The 21,307-nt window shown below is 56.6% G+C and overlaps 2 protein-coding genes across 13 annotated transcripts in view; one reads left to right on the plus strand and one right to left on the minus strand.

Annotated features, from left to right (window-relative positions):
- Positions 1-13,326, plus strand: part of GRIN1 (glutamate ionotropic receptor NMDA type subunit 1) — a 40,257-nt gene extending 26,931 nt beyond the window's left edge. For 2 of the 12 annotated variants that reach the window (XM_055793073.1, XM_055793079.1), the window contains 4 exons: positions 1,374-1,483; positions 2,651-2,796; positions 5,457-5,567; positions 11,624-13,326. In XM_055793073.1, coding sequence (XP_055649048.1) covers positions 1,374-1,483; positions 2,651-2,796; positions 5,457-5,567; positions 11,624-11,692 — 436 coding nt within the window. In that variant the 3' untranslated portion in view covers positions 11,693-13,326. Of the gene's footprint in view, positions 1-1,373; positions 1,484-2,650; positions 2,797-4,226; positions 4,269-4,429; positions 4,682-5,456; positions 5,568-8,439; positions 9,650-11,623 lie in introns of those variants that run through there. The other 10 variants (XM_055793039.1, XM_055793049.1, XM_055793066.1 and 7 more) reach the window with 7 other exon arrangements.
- Positions 13,327-13,438: 112 nt separating this feature from the next.
- LRRC26 (leucine rich repeat containing 26) lies at positions 13,439-18,243 on the minus strand. The gene is made up of 2 exons (XM_027778120.2): positions 17,070-18,243; positions 13,439-16,130 (listed from the first exon to the last, which is right to left on the minus strand). Exons 1-2 carry the CDS (start codon positions 18,145-18,147, stop codon positions 15,871-15,873), a joined length of 1,338 nt encoding a protein of 445 aa, XP_027633921.1. The 5' UTR covers positions 18,148-18,243; the 3' UTR covers positions 13,439-15,870.
- Between the last annotated feature and the right edge of the window lie 3,064 nt (positions 18,244-21,307).

Here is a 21,307-nt window from a genome sequence, read left to right on the forward strand (position 1 = left end):
GGTGGGCATCCATGGGCCCCAGCTCTGGCCTCAGGGCTGGGTAAGCAGCACAGAGCTGGTGGGAGGGCAGAGCAGAGCAGGGCAGGGAGCAGGAGCTGTGCTCAGCCACAGAAGCGTAGGCAAAGTGGGCAGCGAGCAGCCCTGAGGCCATCCAACACCACGTCCCCATGAGCAGGACACAGGCTGCAGCAGCAGGCAGAGGTACTGGCATCTCCCCGCTTCTCCCTGCGAGCTCAGCCTGGCCAGCAGCACTGCGCTGCCCTGGCATGGTGTCCCAGGGCTTTTTCTTTCAACTCTGGCTATTCCTGTCAGGCAGAGATATGGCAGTCCTGTTGAGCCCAGTTAAGGCTTTTTTACATTTTATACACGCATTAGCCTGCAGCATACAGTGCTGCAAGTCGGTCTGATATTATGCATGAAAAGGGCTTTCCTTGTATTAGTTCAGAAATGCCACACTCCCTCAGACAGAGGAATGTGGTGATGGAGCAACAGGCAGCTGGGAAGAAGCAAATGGAAGGAGGGGGACATGTGAGATTAATTTTATGGAGAGACAGGGCCAGGAGTAATCAGGGTCCTGCCTAAGGTGCAGAGACAAAAAGCCTGAGAGGGAGGGTCAGCAGGATGTGGAAGACACAGGCAGGACCCAGGGCAATGTAGGGAGCCATGGGACCCCATCTGTGGGGTGGTCTTACCATGAGGATGGGTGGCAGCGGGACAGATGGGATTTGGGACAACAATATGAGAAGTCTGGAGAGGCAGCAAGAGTCCTTGGTGTCCTCCTGGGAGAGGCTAGGGAAGCCCAGGGCTACAGGTGGCCTAGGAAGGCAGTGGGGATATACCAGGAAAGGGGGACCCATGGGGGGAATGCATGCTCTGTGCCTACCTCCATGCTTGCTACCTGTTCAGGCATAAACAGGCGAGGACATGGTTTGCTTCCTTCTAAGCTGTGACACCAAGTTGCTGGGAAGTCCCAGCCCTCGCCACGCACAGCGGGGAGCTGCCAGGCAGCAGTTTTGCCCCTGCTTTGATCTGGAGGGTGCTGGTGTTCACCAGATAGAACTGGGGTCCTGCATTGCCTGAGCTCCCAAGCGGCCCTGGTGGCATGCAGACACACGTAGTGCAGATGGCCACTGCAGACAGGCCACACTCTCTATGTAAAAGCCACGCATGCACATGCATGTGCACACACACGCAGCCAGCCAGGTGTGCACACACAAATGTGCACGCACACGCACTGTCGGTTTGTGTGTTTGTAGGCTGCAGGCACGTGCAGACTCCTAGGACGGAGGGCATGAAGGCACCAGAAGCGTGTGCCCCAGCTGCCTATGGCTGGTCCCCAGTGACTACTCTGTCGTGTCTGCTTGTGCTTTCAGGTCCCACGAGAACGGCTTCATGGAGGATTTGGACAAGACTTGGGTGAGGTATCAGGAGTGTGATTCCCGTAGCAATGCCCCAGCAACACTCACCTTTGAAAATATGGCAGGTTTGTTCTGCAAACCTCTTTCTTCCTCTTCGCTGGGTAGCCTGCTTTCGCTCAAGACATTCTCCTCTCCGGGGCTCTCCTCTCGGGCCAAAGCTCTGCTTCTTCTGGGTTTGTGCTTTCCTAGCGCTGGGAGGCTGCTGTGTTGGGCTCCAATCTAACCTTGTCCGAAACAGCTCTGCAAAGCTTCCCCCACCTTCCCTGGGGTGGCTTCCTCAGCGGTGGGGCTGTCCTGCTTTGAACATTGCTCCCCTCCCTCTGCTCTGGCCAAACTGCGGCTGTCACAGTGGAATCAGAGCTGTCGCCAAGGCAGAGAGAGGGGAGCAGCACCTCGGGGGAGGCGAGAGCCGCCGCGGAGGCGAGCGAGGACCCTGCTGCAGGAGGGAGCTGGCGGTGAGGGGCAGCTCCCCAGCCCTGAGGAGCGTGTCCCGGCTGGCCTTGGGCAGTGGGCGGGGGGCAGGAGGAGGATAAGCAATACAGAGGGTTTTTTTCCTTGGTCCCCCTTTGCAAAGACTGTGAGATCCCCCAGATGGGCTCTCCCCTTGCAGCAATGCAGTGCTGCCAGTCCTTCACTCAGGCATCATGGTGATGCGGGACGAGGGGTGTCCAACGGGACCCTGTCCTCACCAGCACCGCCACCCAGGGCACAAGCACCAAGGGAGGGGGCACTTTGCTCTGTCTACTCAAGACACCACTCCCAAAATGTCAGCTCCGAGAGTCGCAGTGGGCCAGGACAGCACAGAGAGCTCTGTGCACAGCTGCCCTTCCCAATGAGCCAAACAGGAGCACCAGAGCTGTGTTTCTGGTCCAAACGACCACACAGCCCCAGGGGATGGGGTCTGCGCTGGTGCTGGGTGCAGCACTCAGCGCACTGTGCCTGTCCCCAGCATCACTGCAGCACAGCCCGTGCCCTGTGCCCAACCGACAGGAGCTTGCACGGTCATCCAGCACCCCGTCACCTTTCTGCCCATCTCTGCGGGTACCCAAACTGTAGCGCTGTCCTGCTCTGCAGCGTTCCCCTTCCCAGCCCCTCCAGGACTGTGGGGGGATGGCAGGGGGCCTGGGGGACCCTGGGTTGACAGATGCTCCTGTTGCTGAGCGTGAGACAGAGGAAATGAAGTGTCATGTTGCGATTTCCATTGCCCCCTGTAACTTTCCTGCTTATTTCAGGTGTGTTTATGCTGGTGGCTGGAGGTATTGTTGCCGGGATATTTTTAATATTCATAGAAATAGCTTACAAAAGGCATAAGGACGCGCGGAGGAAGCAGATGCAGCTGGCGTTTGCGGCCGTTAATGTGTGGAGGAAAAACCTGCAGGTAGGACAAACCGTTTTTAGAGCAAATCTCCAACAGGTGCGTTTTCCATTCCTTCACCAAATGAGTGAATGCAGAGCTGTGGATTAGCATGGGGCCCTCTGTCCCCCACCCTACACCCAAGTAACCCCAGCTGGGTGCTCCTTGGCACCTAGCAAGCTATAGGGTAGGATCCCTGCCTTGTCCCTGGGAGCTGCCCTTGGCCGATGCCATCTCTCCCGGGAGGTGTCGTGCACAGCTCCAGCCAGGGCAGAGACCTGGACCAAACGTCCCCAGTGGTGCTCGGGATGGGGACTTTGCTCTGCTGGTGACCGTGTGCCTGAGCCATGTCTTGCTGTGGCCGAGCACACCGCGCCAGTGTGGCTGCTTTTGCAGGTGCTCTATCCTGCTGGTGGCTCCGGCCACGCTCACCAGCAGACGGGAGGGTTAATCTGCTGCCACTGAGCATCCCTGCCCAGTGCTCAGGTGGAAAAATGCTCCAGGGATGGTTTCCATCACCTACCACCCCCTGCCCATTCCCTGGGGGCAAAGTAGCCCTTGCCATACCTGAGACCAACTCCAAAAAGAGGTGGTGCGTGCTCTTGCCAGTTGGAGACAAGGACATCTCCCCACATGGGAGCCAGCAGTGCCGGTACCTGTCAGTGCCGAGGCTGCCCCAGGCCCCCTCCATGGAACCATGGCTCTCCCCGAATTCTCCCATCCCTGAAGCACCTCCGTGCCACCCAGGCCGGGGAGCCTGGGAGTGCCAGTGGTGCCTGGCAGTGACACTGAGCTGTGGGCACGTCCGTGGGCCACCAGCCTCACACTTCCCTTATCCCATTGCTTTTGGGGTTGAGCCCCACGGTGCCCCCAAATCCCAGTTTAGGGCAGATGGAGGCTCTCTTTGAATTGCCTGGGCTGCTTTTTTTCCTTGGGGAAGCAACCCAGCGTTCAGAGAGCAAGAGATCCTTTAGGCAACTGCCATTGGCAGCAGAGCCAGTAAATGAAAGAGAGAGAACAAGGCTCGGGGACCCCAAAACAAGCCCAGAGCGGTGGCCCTGCGGGAGCAGCGCTGGCTGGGGCGCGCGGGTGGGCTGCCTGGGTGGAGGTGACCTGCTCGAGAGCAGTGAGGGGAAGCACGAGGCCGGGCTGCTGTATCCTGAGAGCTCGCTGGGTTCAATTCACTAAGAGTCTCGGAAAAGCCATTTTTCAATATTTTTTTTTTATTATTTTTTTTTTCCTTTGCTTCCAAAAAACAGCAGCACCGAGGGGGTTCAGGCTGCTGGGACAGAGCACACTAGTCGCACTGCCATTTTTCACTTGCCAACCTTCTAGAAAATACTGCACTGGGTCCTTGGGCAGAGTCTGTGGGACTGTGAGCAAAGCATGCTGCCCTGTGGGGGTAAACAGCCTCATGGTAAAGAGCCGTTTGACATTGTAAGACTTTTCCACAGGAGGAAACGTCAGAGCACTAGTATCTGGTACATTGCTAGAAGGTAGGCAAGTGGAAAGATTTATTTGTTAAAACAAACAAACAAAAATAATGGTTTTTGGGATCACAGTTTTGCCATGGCTATTTCCTGAGATGCCATGGAAGAAAAAGACATTTCATTCCATTCATCTTGCTTTCCTTTCCGTTTGTGCATGTCCGCAAAAGAGAGAACTGAGAAGGAGGAGCAAATGTATCCCCGAGCATGCTCTACGCACCAGCGGGATACATTTTGGTTACCCCCGTGCGGTAGCAGAGCCAGACCTGGTCACTCCGTCCCCCGTCGGAAAGGTCACACTCATTGGCACGAAAGCAATTGGGGAGGAATCGTTCTCAGCGCCCGCCGCAGAGCGCGGCTGGTCCCCACGGCTCGCTGCCCCCGCACCATGGCGGCTGGTGCTCCCAGCCTGCGCTAACCAGGTCCGACTCGCTAACACCAATGGCTACATTTTTCAGTTCTGTTTCTCTTTGAGTTCATCCCAACCCCGATGACATCATAGCGCTAACGCTTTGCCTCCTCCCTTTCTTTTCCTTTACTTTTTTTCCTTTTCCTTTTCTTCCAGTTTCCTTTTATTTTTCAACCTGTTTTACTTTGGAAAAAAAAAAACCAACAACAAATGAACAAAAAAACAACCACACAACCACCAACAACAACCACGTTCGGCTTTGCACAACTGCATCATTTAAATTTTTGAATACATTTTTTTTTTTTTTACAGAATATTCATACAATGACTTCTCTTTCAGTGCAGTCCTCTCTCTCTCTTGTGGCACTAGGATTCAGCCTCAGAAAAGGCCCTGAGCAATTATTTTTATTTTTTTAGTGGTAGGTGCAGCATCTCACCTCTCGGTCTAGCCAGGCTAGCAGTGGAAGCGAGGGGCAGGGCGCCAGGCAGAGCATCCCCAGGAAGCGAGGTCAGCTGTGCCGGCCTGGCCTCAGACACCCAGGAGAGCAGGGCTAAGTCCCGGAGGGGTTTCCAGCGCTCCAGACACAAGGCCAGCCCCGTAGCTGTAGCAGTGTGGCGGCCGTGCTGTAGCCATGGGTCAACGGAGGCCCTTGGAGGACTGGGAGTGACAGGACACCTCCAGTAGCTTTCTCACCTAAATGAAGGACATGACACGGGGCAGTATTCAAATAGATTTAGCGTTTCCAACAACACACTAGAGATCTAATCACTTATACATATTCATTTTAGGATAGAAAAAGTGGTAGAGCAGAACCTGACCCTAAAAAGAAAGCCACTTTTAGGTCCATCACCTCCACCCTGGCCTCCAGCTTCAAGAGACGTAGGTCCTCCAAGGATACGGTAAGAGGAAGAAGAACAATTCTGCCCTCTCTCTTTCTCTCTCTTTCTCTCTTCTGCCATCCCATCGACTGCCACACACCCATCCCGAAGCTGCCAGTGTACATGCATAGCTCATGTTCGTCACCAGTCAGTCAGTGAGTCAGTGAGTCAGTCATCCCGTGTACCTGAAAGGATGCTGGGATCCTGGAGGGCAGGCAGGAGGTGGCTTGGAGTCCTGTGATGAGTTGGGAGATGCAACCGAGTTTTTGTTTTGTTTTTTGTTTTCTTTTTGCCTGGATGATTTCTGATGTTCCTCTCTGTGCTTCGCTCACCTTACTGGTGCTGACCTCTTGAAAGCGATGACATTTTTTTTTTTTTTCTTTTTCTTTTTTTTTTTTATTCTGTTCCTGAGTGTTCCTGTACCTGTTTGTCATTGTATGCCTAAAAACGATCACCCCGATTTAATTTGGGCACCGTGTCACCTCACCGAGAGCCATGCGTGTCACATTCTCTACATGTGATTTTTGTTTGTGACGATTAGCATTCGGGACGTAGTCCTCGGCACAGGAGTGACAGCTGTCTCTGGTTATTGTCAGCAGTAATGCAGCTCTAGAAAAGAGACACAAAGGCTTGAAAGAGGAGGTTGTTAAAGACCCAACCTTGGTTCAAACTTGTGCTTTCCGCCTTGGAGTAAAACTGCTCTCACGTAACCAGAGAACATTGCCAAATTGCTGCCTCTAAAGCCAGCTGTTTCCAAATGTGCAAACGTGTCTGCTCGTGCTGGAGCTTCAGACACTCTTCAGCGTCAGGTTGGGCTGTTGGTCTGTCGGACTGAGCCGGTGTCCCTCTGCATGTTGCCGTCTGTTGTATGACTCTGCACTGTGGCTACTCTGTTGTCTCGTGTGGCAGCGGCCGCTGCATTTTGCTGCCCGACCTCCCGGCGCGATGGGCTTGCCGAAATCGCCTCCCCAGGGCGACCGGCGGGTTTCTGCCCAGGGTTGCTCAGAACAGGCTCCCGGCCAGGCTGCCCGAGGCGTGAGGCACAACGGGGACGGGGGGACGGTGGCAGCGCGGGGAGATGTGGCCCCCTGTGGTGGGGTGGCCCGTCCCTGGCAGCAGGTTTGGGGCGCCTCGGGGAGCAGCATGCAATATCGCAGGGGGTCTCGGGGCCACGGCTCTGTATGGAAAACGGAGGCAGCTGCCTTTGATGCCAATGCAGGCTCCATCCCAAGAAGCTCCTGGAGCACCCCTGGGAATCAGCCCTGGGGACAACTGAGCCTTCCGCCAGGCTCAGCTGCCACCATCTCACACAAAGTGCTCCTCTCCCTGTCACCTCACCAAGGCAGGCGTGGCGGGGGGACCCATGGTCTCCCCACTCATCCCCCATACCCCACTGGGAAGACGGGCATCCCTGTCATCTCCTGCACTGCCGCCGTGCTCCCTGGGTGACACCTTGCCCCAGTGATGCCTTCATGTCTGAAGTCCCCCCTCCCCACCGCTGCACCCCCCGAGCAGCTCTGCAGGAAGGTTGCAGATTGTGTCTTGGTGGCCTGAGCCCTGGGCCAGGGGAGAGGAGACAGAGATGGGGTGGGTGGTGCAGGGAAGGGAACGTGGGAAGAGTGAGGAGGAGGAGGGACAAGTGGGATGCACAGAAAAAAGGGAAGTAAAAATTGCAGAAAGATCTTCTGGGGGGACCCTCAGCATGTCCTGAGTGGACCCCTGCATTTTGTTGTGTGTGAACCCCTCCATGGTTAGGAAACCAAGGGATCCTGTCCTGGGAGAGAGCAGGAGCATCACGGTGCAGTGGGCACCTGGAGGGACCGGTGCCCACAGTGGCCACAGGAGAAGGGGATAACCTGAGAACAATGGGACAGCTGGCCTGTGGCACCCCTGGTATCCCCCCACATCGCTCCCTCTTCGGGGAAGCATCCTGGGCCTGATCCTGCTCTGTGGTGTGGCATCCACCCTACACCACACCACTGCACAGCGTGCTCTGCCCCGGGGTAGGAGCACCCCAATGCCCAGAGCTGACCAGGTCCAGGGGCCACCTGCACCAGAGGTCCCATGGGCAAGTGGTGGAGCTGTGCTTTCCCCTTCCCTCACCTGGTGGGCACCAGCGCGGCATGGGACTCCCCATGCCATGACCTTCTTGGCACATTGCTGACAGGCAAGTTGTGGAAGGAGATGACCCCACTCATCCCAGAAGATGGCCCCAGCTCTGGAGGCAGCCACATCTGTGAGGCAGCTATGGGCAACAATGCTCCACTGCCTGGGAGCATATTGCAGTCTTCTGCCTCCCATGGGGTGATGTGGTCAGGGTCCTAGGACATGTTCCCCTTGGAATCAGGCTAGCTGGGTCAAGAACAGGCTAGTGGGGCCAATATCCAAGCCAACATGGCCAAGATGGAAGCTAGCAGGTCCAAGGTCTGGCTGTTGCAGGAGGTCCATGGTGGAGCGAGCTTTGTCGTGATGTTGGGCAGACCTGCTGGTTGCTCTGCAGGGTGAGTGGCCAGCAGGAGGGTGCTGCCACCAGCTCATGTCACAGCCTGCCATTTGGTGCCCTCCATTTCCATGCAGCAGCCCTGGTTCAGAGACCCCAGTGCCCTCCTGCTGTGGAAGGCCCCATGAGTACGTAGCATGCTGGGACACGTTGCCTGGGGTCCTTGTAAAGATGAGAAAGCAGCGAGGCGCTCTGTTTCATGATGCTCAGCAGAGCCGCAGGCCCACACCAGGTCTCAGATGGGGCAAGGCTTGAGAGCCCATGGGGCTGGAAGGCCAGGCTGACCCCAGCCCCATGGGCTCTCCTGGCTAGCGAGTGAAAGACGCAAACCTGGTGGCCTTGCTTCTTTCCTTTTCGTTGTCGGGAGTTTTAAAAATGGATTCTGCTCTGCAGCCCTGCAGAATGGTCCCTCAGGAGTGCCAGAGAGACAGGCTGGCACCATGGAGCCAAGACAGCCCTGGGAAGCTACCACCCCACTCTGAACGTCCTAGCGCCCACCATCACCCGAGCTGCACAGCCTCTCCGCGGCACATCATCCCCACCGCCCCAGGAGGAGATGCATGTGTTCCCCATAGGCAGCTCCTGCAACTCGAATAGCACTCGCAGAGCTGACGTACTGCCATCCATCGCAGCCACCCACGATACTGCAACCCCACAGAAGCCATGTGAGACGCATAAACCACACAGACACCTTCCGAGCCGGCACATTTCGTACAGACACTTAACGAGGTGCACAGGTCCCTTAGCCCCCCCACTGCAGACGTCATCAGCCCCCACAGAGTCACACCACCAGCCCGCGGACATCCCCCCCAGGCACAGCATGACACACGTCCCACGTCACCGCCAAGCGAGGGCCCGGCACTGCCAGGCGATGCTCGCCCTGCAGCCATGGGGATGGTGCCAGAGCTGGTCGAGAACTGAGGGGATTCATGGAAAAGGTCACCTTTTCAGTGAAGGATCAGCCGCCCCAAAGTCAAATGCTTCTTGGCTGAAAAAGAACCTAGTTTTTGACCCAAAAGAACCAAAAATAGGTCAAAGGCAACTATTTTTTTTTTTAAGGAAAGTTGACATTTTCTACAGCAAGATTGCATTTAGCTAGAATCCTAATTTTTAATTGAAAAAAAAAACAACAAACCCAAACCCCAGAATTCTTCCAGAAAATCTTCCACCAGTCAGGGACTACCATTGAGCCCAGATTAGTTTGAAGTCATTTTTAAAGACATATTAAGTTCTTGTCTATATTTTCTTCCTGGTTGTCATTTAAAGTTTTTGGTGCCTTCACTTCACTTCCATACCTTAACATGTTTGAGTCTCTTCTACGGTTAATATTGATTAATTTCTTGGCTTTATAATGTTTAGTTTGGGGATAATTGCACCATCCCTGTAACATAATTTACCCTAAATTACTGATATGTGCTTCTAGCATTAGTTCTACTTTACCATAGTTTTGATATGACAGTTTTCTTGCTTTTTTTCTTTTCCTTTTTTTTTTATTTTTATTATTAAAAATTGCATGCATGAACTCTACACAAAAAAAAAAGTAAATGAGAATGTTACCCTGTGATAACTCTGTGATTGGAGGAGATATGCTTTCAAATCAAAAGCTATGCTCTTGTATTTTAATTTTTCTGGCCAGATTCCCCACTTCGCTTGGTTATTTTCGCATTTGCCACCCCTAGAGCTGTGCGGAGAGGCCAGAACGCCCCAGCCTGCCCTGCTAGACCTCCAGCTTTCCACCGCAGCAGCCACACATACACGTGCACCAAGGCACACGCGCACACGCATACACACACACACACACACACACACACATACGCACACACCACTTTTCCCCCCCCATTTGCATCAGGCAGGATATTTAACAAAGGACCTTTATTCCGCCCTCTTCTCTTTTGTATCTGAAGTCTTTTCCACCAGTGAGTCACCCAGCCTCTCCCCTTTCCCAGTCGCCTCTCCTCCCTGTGGGAATCAAGCCCCATCCCGCGAGCGCACACCCTCAGCCATTTTGCTATGGAAAGATTGCATGTAGCTGGCATCCTAATTTTTTTTGCAAGGAGGGGGTGGCTGCACACGTTTTTGGGAGAGAGGGGTGGTTTTTTTGCATAGCCACAAAAAGCTCCCCCCAGAGCGGCAGAGTGACTGCAGGGTCACCTCGGCCGTTCTCTGTGCAAACAGGCACGGCCAAGGTGTTGCCGCTTAGCAAAGCAAGGAATTTCTCAGAGCCTCCGCTTTAGCATTAATAGTCCCCTGAATGAAAGAATGATCCTATGAGATGCTCCCTGGGTGTCAACACGTCCCCAGCACGTGTACCAGAGAGACGGGAGCATGCCGGCTCCCGCCCCTGCCCCAGCAGCTCCCCGCAGAGGGGTCCTGGTGAAGCACAAAACTGGGCAGAGCAGGGCAGTCCCGAGGACCCCACGCAATGCCTGGGGGGACCCCAGGCCTCCCTGTGGCAGGAGGCAGGGTGTAGAGCCACGCAGGGTAGCCACAGTGTCAGAGCCTCCAGCAGCACCGCCAGGGCCACGGTCACCACTGACCAACACAAGACGGGCAAAACCCCGTCCCTGAGGAGCCTCCCGGGAGCCCAGCACAACGGCAGCCCCGCGGGGTGGCATGGTGTAAGGGCCAGGTAAACGTCACTGGACAGGGTCTGCGCTGCAGCACACAAGACCCACCGAGACCCTTTCCTGCCCCGGCACCGATGCAGATCCTCAGAGAGAAGCGCAAGATGCTCCGTGCCACCCGCTCTCGCAGCAAGGCTGGACAGGGCTTCCAGTTCAGGGTTTGGAGTTAGGAGAGTGGAACTGGCAGAGCAAGGGAGTAGGGAAGGAGGAAGGGAGAAAATCATTGCCCAGTTGTAAATCCCTGCCTGGGTAGGACAGACCTTTTTTCTTGCCTGTTGAAGAGTATTTCTGCTCTCCCTGTTTGCTTGCCAGTGGGACTACAGCTGGGGAGGTCTCTCCCAGGGAGCGTTTGCCAAGCCCCCCAGTCCGCAGGGAACGCAGAACCCCAAATTCAGGCCACATCTCCAACACAGGCTGTATTTTCACATTAGCAATTGACGCTACAGTTTATTGCAAGACAACCACACCGCACGTCCCCTCACCTGCATGAAAGGACAGTCAAAGCAGTGTCATTCAAGCAAGGAGGTGAAACGCCCTGGCCTCAAAGCACAGCTTGATCTGGCACCAGAGATGCCGAAACCCAGCCAGACCCTCCAAACACAGGTTCAGCCGTGGGCTGGGCTGATGAGTCACAGGCTTTGTTTTGTAGCTCTCCCAGAGCAGAGAGGGGCTCGCTCAGCAGGCGACATGGCTGCCATGCTCTGCGAAAGCTGCGCCGCGCTCCTGGGTGTCCTCCCTGTCCAACTGTAGGGTGCTTGGAGAGCGTCTGCAACGACCTCTGCACAAGCTTGGATTGCATTGGGAAGGGGACCTCAGCCAGCAGCAGGTTTTGGGCCGTTGCATCGCCCCAAGAGATATCCTGTAGGGACACATGAGATGTAAGTAGAGGTGGGGGCAAATGCCAGAACTGCCTAACACTTCTTTCTCCTTGTCTGTGTATTTGTGTGTTGCAGCAATATCACCCCACCGACATCACCGGCCAGCTCAACCTCTCCGACCCCTCAGTCAGCACTGTGGTGTGACCTTCTCCCCGAGGGCCATCAGTCCTTGCCCAACACAGTAGGAAGGCACAGCCAGGACTGCCTTTCAAGGGACACTGATGGGTTCTTCTGGGTGAGATGGGAGGAAAGCATCCTTCATCCGTACACAGTGACTTCATTGTATATCTCCCTCCCTTCCTAGGCCTGCTGCCATGCTCGTGCCCCAGAATGCACGGCAGAACCAGGACACGGTTTGGACTTCACTGTACAGAGATAATTGCTTCCAACAGTGCTGTTGATATTCAGTATTGCCACTGACTGGCTATGTGCAAGGGGAAAGGACTTTGAAAGGCACATGGTGCCTGCTCTCCCACGGTAACAGGGAAGAGCTGGTGCCACACCACAAACCTGTGCTTCACTTTGCAGGCTTCAGGCTTCTCAGCACATGCACAGCCCCTCAGATGTGTGCTCCACGTCTCCCACCACCCCAGAGGGCTTCAGTGCGATGTGCTTGTGGTCCTGAGCAACTGGAACAGCCGGCGCAGTTCAGCGGGTTGGGCACATGCACCTGCTGTGCCCAGTGACCCCCACCTCTGCAGCAGGAGCTGAAAGATGTGTGTTCCACACCTTGCAGGGGATGGACCCCCCTGCTCCTCCCTCCCATCAGCTCGTGGCTATGACTTGGCTCCTGTATGTGGTCTGTTTGCAGCAGGAGTTCTCCCAGACCTGCAGCCCACATTCCTGTGCTAAACGTGGTACTACGGAGCTCATAACATGCTGTCAGCCAAGATCCTGACTCCCAGCATCTCCTGCACAGAAGACATCCCCAGGACCTGGCCACGGCCAGCATGTAGCTCTCACACCATGGATCTCCTGGCCAGGAATATCTCCACAGGGAATGGCTCTGGATGGTTGCATTGACCTTTAGCCAAGCTCCACACTGCCTCAGCAACAGCAATGCAAGGAGAGATGGTGCTGGCCGGTCGTGGCTGGCTGTGGGCTGTGGTGTCTGCAGCAGCCACCCAGCCTGCCTGCACTGCCAGGGCACCACAGCGGGCACTGGCAGCTTCCCTGCCACACACACTGCAGTTCAAGCTTGCCAGCAGCTCCCGCGGCAGCTCTGAAGTCCCAGCTTATGTGGCTGCATCTGCCTGACCCTGGAGACATGGAAACTGGATCCCAGTTGAGGAGAAGGGAACCCAACAAGACAGGCTGACACCATTCCTCCCCACACCTTCCTCCCCTCAAGCATACGTGCCCATGTGCCAGCATCCCTAAGCACCCTCCCCATGGGCGCTGCGAGTGGGTACGGAGACACCAGCATTGGGGAAGCATCTGGCACCAGCCAGGCTGGTGATGAGCAGCTATAGCACGTGCACGGGTAACATTGCATCCTGCCTCCTGCAAAGGTGGAAACGCCGCCTGCAACGTGGTACCAAGCCCCAGCAGCACGAACTGCCTTCTTGCCCCAGCCGAGAAGATGTGGCTTCCCCCTGAGGGCAGATAGCCTTTGCAGGCAGGAATTTCAGATGGCAGCTGAGGTCTGTGAGCATCATTCCACTGACTGAAGTGGCTCCATCAAGTTCATCTCACTCCAGCTGAGAAATTGGACCCATTCTACTTTATACGTCAATGTAACATTAATATCAAGTTTTTGCAAGAGCTCAGTAAAGTCTAGACTGGATCATGAAGTGGTTCATTCCAGTGCCGTGTGCCTCTTTCCGTCTCTGCCTTCTGGCAAAGCTGGCAGGGAGCCCCATGCTGAATCAGAGCCTCACCCAGCACTGCTGCAGGGCTTGCAAACAGTAAAAGGTGGAGAGATGGGGAGGGACCAAGAGGCCAGGCCAGGAGCTGCAGGGAAGACCCAGATGGAAGGGGCATCACCATTCTGGGATGCCAGGCTGATGGGCAGCCTAAACAACCAGTGTGGGGCTACAGGCCTTGCAGCAGGGGTGCAGGGACAGTCTGAAATTGTTCAAATGCCAGCATGATGCCAGCTGGCTCTCACCCACCTCCATCCAGGGGAAAACGGTCCCCTGCCACTGCTGTGTTCCCCAGCTCCTGGGAGCCGTGGGGCACTGCCAGTGGGGCTGGCCTTTGGAAGCAGAGGGCTGACTGCAGGGATGAAGGCATCTAGGGAAGTCCCTGCACATCAGTCCATCCATAGGGAGGTGACCGAGGGATTTGCAAACCAGAGAGGCAGCTCTCCTGGGCTGAACTGAAGTGGCACCCTTCTCAGTCACAGCATGGTCCCCATGTGCTGAGACCACCAGCCCAACATCCACTGGCGTCTCAGCCTCAGGACAACCTGGGAGGAGGAGCAGGGCTCAGGTGCCCGTGCAGGATGACAGGTGAGGCCCTGGCTCCAAATGGGAAGCCCAGGCCTTCTTGGGAAGCACTGAGCGCTGTTACTAGAGAGGGTCTGGCAGAACTGGGATTGCTCCTGGGAAAGGCGCCGTGCAGGGGCTGATCCTGGCAGAGGTCCTGCCACCACCCTGGTTGCAGGGCTGGTAGCACTGGAGGAGCTGCTGCTCTCGCCAGCATCCCACAGCCCTCGCTGGGGACAGGCGCTGCAGGAAGAGCTGTGTGGCAATTGAATGGTTTCTCTCTTGAAAGCCAAAATGAGAGCAAGCCACAACGGAACTGACATTTGGTTTATTTTCTGTATGATTTATGTAACCCTTGCCAAAAGATGCATCGACCCCCACTGCATCCCTGGCTTGTCCCACAGCTCTTTAATGGGCAAGAGACTGAGCCAACAGAGGGAGGCGGGTGGCCACAGTCATCTCGTCGGGGCTCTTAGCACCTTGCAATGGGTAAGAGCTCAGGCTGGAAAGGGTTGTTGCTCCTCCTTGAGAGACACTTTTGTCACCCCAGCTTGTGCTTTCCCCTGGAGCACAACTCCAGCTTCTTCCAGGCCACCTCCCAGTACACTCACTAAGCATTTCCATGCAATGCAGAGGAGAAGTGTTTCCAGAGGGAAGGGCAGGAGGCAGCAGGGTGGGGGGATGCGGGGGCAGCCCCAGCCCCTTCTGGTAGGTGATGGGAGGGGAGGCAGCAGCCAAGGTTGCAGACTCTGTGCTGCAAACCTACATGGGCTTTTTTGTCACGGAGCTAACCCTAGACTTTGGCCTTGGATGAGCTTTAGCCTAGGAAAAAGCTATTAGGGGAGGAACCACTGTGCATCCTCACGCATCCTTTGGCAGCCCCTTTGCCAAATGACATCAGTGGGAGCTCAGGGGTTTGCCTTTTTCCAACCTTCACCCTAAACCTCAGCCTCACCCTAGATCTTGGTTGTTGACTGAGCCTCCTCAGCACCAGCAGCCATGCCTCAACAAAAAAAAAAAAAAACAACCAAAAAAAACCAACCAACAAAAAACTATCAAAAGAAGTATTTTGCAACTTGTCCTGTCCTCGGGCAGTACACAGAGGGGTCTGGAGCTTTCTGAAAGTTCCATGGAGGTTCCGGAGTGCCCCCAAAACACCCAGAGATCTTCAGGTGCACCAAAAGGCACATGGAGAGCTCTGGAGCACACCAAAAGGCAAACCAGTGCCTGTCAGGACATAGAAAGCCAAACAGATGGCATTTGGATGCAAGAAAAGCAGAGCCAAGGGGTCTCGAGGGCACGGAAAGGCATGCTGAGGCTGCTGGGGTCACTGAATGGCAGATTGGGAGTGCTGGGGGCACCAAAGGTGCAAGGGGGGTTTTGGGGCAAACGGAAGGGCACACAGAGGCTCCTGGGCTGCTCCAAAAGGCAAACGGAGACTTCTGCACTGCACTGAAAGGCACCCAGAGGAATATGGTGTGTCCTGAGATGCACAGTGGCTCTCAGGAAGCACCAAAAGGCACATGGAGACATATGGTGATGCATCCTGAAATGCACACTGAGGGCCCCGGACCATGGGGCAGGACAGGGTGAGCTGGAGGAGAACAGTCACCCACCCATCCCCAGGAAGGTCTGAGCCTCCTGTAACATGGAGAGCATCTGTGGTCAGACCGTGCCCTGCAGCAGGTCTGAGCTGGAGGCTGCTCCCCCCCGCAGCAGGGCAGACGGAGCTTGGCATCATCTCGGGGGGCTCCGGGAGGAGGAAGAAAAGTGATTTCCAGGAACAGAGCATCCTCTCGCTGGTCCACAGGGAAATGTTTGCAACAGGGGGATGCAGACAGCTGAAGGGCATGAACCAAAGGCTGCCCAGGGCTAAAGCCTGGTCACCCTGCCTCAGTAGCCCCTGCAGATGCGGGGTCTCCTCCAGAAGTGGGATTCCCTGCTCAGGTTGTGGTAAATCACTATGATGGAGCCCATGAAGGTGCAGAAGAAGATGCTGGCCATGAAGGAGAACGGTCCAATGATCAAGAAAGCGACATAGTGCTTGGCAGACAGTGAGGTCTCCTGACATTGACTGAAGGACTCATTCCCAAAGGCCATGATCGGATAGTTGTTCAGCTGCTCTGGGACTCTGCAGAGGAGCAAAGTCTTCTCTGGAAGAGAAAAGCAGTTCTGATGGGCACACCTGGCAGCTGGGACAAGGCTGGTGTCAAGGACAGAGGGGATTGCAGGTCTATGTGGGACAGCCAGGACCAGGGCAGGAGGTCGGGGGTCAGGTTCACCCAGGGCAGGGTATAAACAAGAGGAGTAGTGAGGGTTCAGGGCTCATCTGTGTCCTGCACCCCAGGGAGTGGAATGGCATGGGGAGGTGGGCACAGTGCCGGAAGGGGCACTGGAAAATGGGTTTGGGGCAGGACAGTGAATGGGACAGGTAAGGTGGTGTGGGCCTGGTTCCCAGGGAACAGATGTGGGGAGCAGTGAGCAGCCAGCCTGGAGCTGCCACAGAAGGTCCCAGCCAGCACAGGTGACAGGCGTGCACCCAAGCTGGAGGCAAGCAGGAGCGGGTGGCAGAGGATGGAGAGATCTTGTCTCTCACTGAGGTTCATGGGGGAAGAAATGCAGGATCAGACCCATGTTCATGAGGCACTGGGGAAGGGGCTGAAGGCTCTGAGTCCTGGCTGGGTCAGCAGTGATGCCCACCCTGATACACAGGCTATTCTTGCCCCCTCAGGTTCCCAGTGCCCAGCACGCCTTGCCCTCAATGTGGCAGGACCGGTGCCACTGCTGGGGACAGCACAGGGAGTCCATCGCTGGGACAGCGCCCAGCCCTCCTCTCCAGGTAATGCCTGCAGGTGACCAAGCATGGGCACCTGGTACCAGACCCGGAGATGCATACACCCAAGTAGATACAGGAGCTGCCATGGCCTGAGGACAGGTCCTGGGGAACCTTGCCGTACCCCCATGGGCACTGACCACGCAAACCTTTGGCTGGCTGGCAGCCAGGGTGCTGGCTCCTGCCTCAGCCCCGACAGGGTGACCAGCTGGTGGGGAGTGGGTGGGGGGCTTTGGGACACGGTCCTCCGGACACTCACCTTGCACTTTTTCCCTGTTGTGGCTGAGCCAGCGCCAGAGGGGCAGGATGCCGCAGCTGCACACCCAGGGGTTGTCCTGCAGGAAGAGGGCTCGGAGCTGGGGCAGGACACGCAGCACCCTAGGCTCCAGCTCTCCCAGCCTGTTGCTGCCCAGGTTGAGTGTGGCCAGGCTGGTGAGGGGCAGGAAGGTTTCAGGGGTCAGAACGGTTAAGTAGTTGTTGCTGAGATCCAGCTCCTGTAGCGCCCCGAGCCCCACCAGCGCCTGGTTGTGGATCAGCTGCAGGCGGTTGTGGGGCAGGCTGAGCACCAGCAGCCGTGGCAGGGGAGGGAAGGACTGCGGCCCCAGCACGGTGATGAAGTTGTAGCCAAGCCACAGGGTGCTGGTGTTGGTCGACAGGCTCTGCGGCACCTCTCGGAGGGCATGCCCGCTGCAGTCTGCCTCCCCCGGGGAGCAGCGGCAGGCGGCGGGGCAGGCTGGTGAGGGCAGCGGGCGCAGGAGAAGCAGGCAGGCCAGCATGGTGCTGGGACCTCTCCAGCACCCCATGGCTGCCCACTGAGGTGGCGAGGGCTCCCCAACCTCCGGTGCTGGGACTCCCCCACGGACAGGATCCCTAGTGCCCGTCGCCTCGCCCACCCACCGGTCCAGGCCTGGCAGCCTCGGCTGAGCCTGGTGGTGCTGAGTGAAGGTGCTGGGCAGTGCCTGGCTGCAAGGGGAGTGGGTGGACGTGCTGAGCTCCCTGCAGCCCTGCGCATTCCCCTGCTCGCCGCCACCTTCCGTCTGCAAACCCGGATCGGGCTGCGCTCCTGGCCCCGGTTTTCCTTGGGGTGGAGCTGCACTTTTTTCAGCAAATATTTTTGCAGTGATGCCTGCCCTGGCAAGGTGCGGAGCCGTGCCCTCGGCCCTCCCTCTGCCAGGCACTGCTCCAGTCAGGTAAGCAGCCAGCTTTGCATGGCCTGCGATTAACCGCTTGTGTGTGCTGCAGGCTGGAGAGCTGGAAAAAAGCAAAATCCGACCCATCTCTTGGCCTCCAGCCTCCCCACAGGGCATCCCCCAGGGGTGCGCTGCCTCACCAGCCATCTACAGAGTGGGGTGTGGAGCCAGGACCCCCATAGCTGCCTGAGGTGGGACAAAGCTTAAATCATATCATCGGCAGGTCTAACCTCATCGTCTCTGCGGGCCCACCATGCCTGGAGGTCCTGGATGGGGAGCCCTGCTGGGAGCCATGGGCCACCCAGCCCTTGGCTGGGCTCTGTTTGCTCCTGGAAGGAGACAAAAAGCCGTGCCAAAAAGAAGGAGGGTTGGGATGTGAATCCTGAGGACCACCCTCCTCCTGCCCAGCAGGATCACACAGCTGTGTCCACACCAGGGGACACCCAGGAACCCCCACATGAGAAGGCATGAGGAAGGTGAGCTTGCTGGACTGTAGCTACCCAAAGCTTGTTTACCCTCCCCCCAGCACGGCAGTGCAGGCTAGAGAGGGCTCAAAGTCTACCTCCGTGCTGTTTATACCTGCTCCAGTTTCAAAGCTGCCTGATGCCCCACAGCAGAAGGCGGTAGAGGAGAGGTGTCACCTCCCAGCACCCACCATCCCTCACAGAGCTCAGCACGGCTGGCAGCACCTCGTCCCCCTCACAGCCTGGGGTGGTGACCCAGAACAGGGGCGCCGTCCTCCACTGACACCCTGGAAACTCCTGTCCCATTTAGGACCCAGCGGTCATGGTCCTGGAGGAATCCCTGGCACCTCTGCCCCACGGCCAAAGGGCTGGAAGGGCAGCAAGGCAGCGCACGGCTGCACCCCAGCCAGGACTGGGATGCTTCCCAAATCTGGGGCAGAAGCAGCAGGCAGGCAGTTTATTAATAGCATCCAGAGAAGCTTTGGTTTGTTTATCTATCCTGCAGCAAACTCAGTTTGCTGCATTAATCCCCATCTGGAAATAGTTCAGAGGAATCCTCCAGCCCAGCCCAGCCCTGAAGCAGGGCATAAACGCACAGCCACATGGAGCTGCAGCACCAGCTCATCCCACCAGCAGCTGCCGGCTATATGGGAACCTGAATTTTTAGGGAGCCCTGTCCCAAAACGCTCTTCCTCCCCAGGGGCTGCATTGTCCACTGCCTGTGGCCACCTGGGATTAGGTTAGAAGTGCAAAAATCATTGGAAAATAACCAAAACCAACCATTAAAAGCAAGGCCATTTCCAGCTTTTGTGCTCAGAAAGCCCAGGGGCTGCAAGACCATCTCAGCTTCTCTACCAGCCCCTCGCTGTCACCCGGCTGCACAACAACCCCATGGCAAGTGGCAGGAGAGATGTCCCCAGTGTCCTGCCTGCCAGGGACACCAGCCAAGCGCAGGGCTGGTGCTGGTTGTGCCTGGCTCCACTCCTGTTTTGCATACATTGGCTGCACACTGCTGCGGTTGAGGGCTGGTGACCGTTTCAGGTCCAGTAGCCCAGCAGTGCTACCACTGTCCCTTCACACACGCTGCCAGTGCTTGGCAGACCATGGGTCCCTGTCACTGCCCCCTTCTCTGGAATAGGGGGACCCAGCACCCTGCCCCCAGCCAGGCTGCAACCCCCTGTGCCCCATTCCCCCGTTGCAATGCCTCCTCCTGCAGTTTTGGGTTCCACAGGGAACAGCAGAGCCTGGCCCCAGGGCCAGCACCAGGAGAGGCTGCTCCAGGCATCCGCTCTGCAAGAACAGCTCAGGTGGCCTGTGCTGAGCGATGGAGGAGTCCCCCAAGGCACAGGGCTCAACACCAGCCCTGCCTTGGCCAAGAGGTGTAAATCAGGCTGCCCAGCCAGCATACCAAGACCATTCCGACAATGAAGTGATGGAGGGGCAGATAAACTCCTTCAGAGACCGGCCACTGGCTGGGAGCAGCAGGGACATGCACAGAGGCACACTGCCAGGGCCGGGCTTCAGAGCTTGGTTCTGGTGCTGACGGGATGCAGTGGAGCCAGGGTGGGAGCACAGAGGCAAGGACCTGGGGCTAGGGACAGGGAGCCAGGGGTCTTTGTCACCCTCCACGATGGAAAGCTGAGACCCAAGGTGCTGGGCTGAGCACGGAGTCCTGCTGGCACCTTTGTATGGAGTCGTGCCCTGGGTAGGGATGGGCCCTTCCCCCCACCCACCGTTGAGTATTTGGGGACAAATGAAGACAGAGGAAAAGCGACGTTCCTGGTGCTTCTGCTTCCATAGCTGGAGCTCCCTGGATTGGGCTCTGCTGGGAACATCTCAGCACTGACTCTTTTATGGCAGGTGACACCAAGTGGCAGAATTGTGCATGGGCAGTGTGCGTGGTGTGGGTGTTGTGTACAGCGTGGGTGCTGTGCACGGGGTGAGTGCTGTGCACAGGGTGGGTGCTGGACTCCTTTGGCTCCAGCACTGGCACCCAGTGCAGGGGACAGCCAAGCACCAAGACTATCCAGGGGGCACAAGATCACTGATGACCCCAGGGAGGCACAGGCTGGGGTCCCTGCTGAGCCCTGAGGGGCAGCCAGTGGTGCCGGATGCTGGGATATTGCAAGAGCTCATAAACCACATGGAAAAGAGATGCAGAAACTGGGCTTTGAGGAAGGACTGCAAGAGCTGCCCAGGCAAGGCCAAGCCCTGCCCAAGAACTGTACCAGTATCACCCTGGTGCACCCCAGACCTCCCCATCTGGCCTCTGTTAAACCCACACCCAGCTGTTGGGGATCTCATCCTTGCACCCCATGTGGGGGGTCAGGCAGCAAAAGCCGTCCTGGCAGCAAAGGCATGACCTGCAATAACAGCGGAGGAGCTTGTGTACAGGCTGTGCATGGGTGTGCAGGCAAGGAGGTGAGGAGAAGGTCCAGCAGGAAAAAAACAAACCTGGCACAAGTCACAGAGCACAGAGGTGAGCAGGAGCTTCCATGGACTCAGCTCTTCTCTCATACTGGAGTAAAGTAGTTGGTGGACAGGTAAATCCAAAGAGCTGAAGCAATGTGTTGTGGCATCCTAACAAATCTGTCAACCTCAATTTCAACTGTCCAGCTACCCCGACACCAAAATTTCTCATGTAAAGGCCAACAGAACAAACACTTAAAGTAATCCAGCAGGACAGGTGACTTCTCCCCAACCCACCCCCACTGTAGGCAGGGTTTGGCTTGGGTTAACCCAAGGCTTACCAGCAAATATGACCATGACCTGCAGCCCAGCAAGGCCAACAGAGTGTTGTTTAATAGGCATGAAGCTTTCAGATGATCCCCAGAGCATTTCTG

This window comes from Falco peregrinus, chromosome 1 (genome assembly GCF_023634155.1).
Source record: "Falco peregrinus isolate bFalPer1 chromosome 1, bFalPer1.pri, whole genome shotgun sequence".
Lineage (NCBI taxonomy): Eukaryota > Metazoa > Chordata > Aves > Falconiformes > Falconidae > Falco > Falco peregrinus.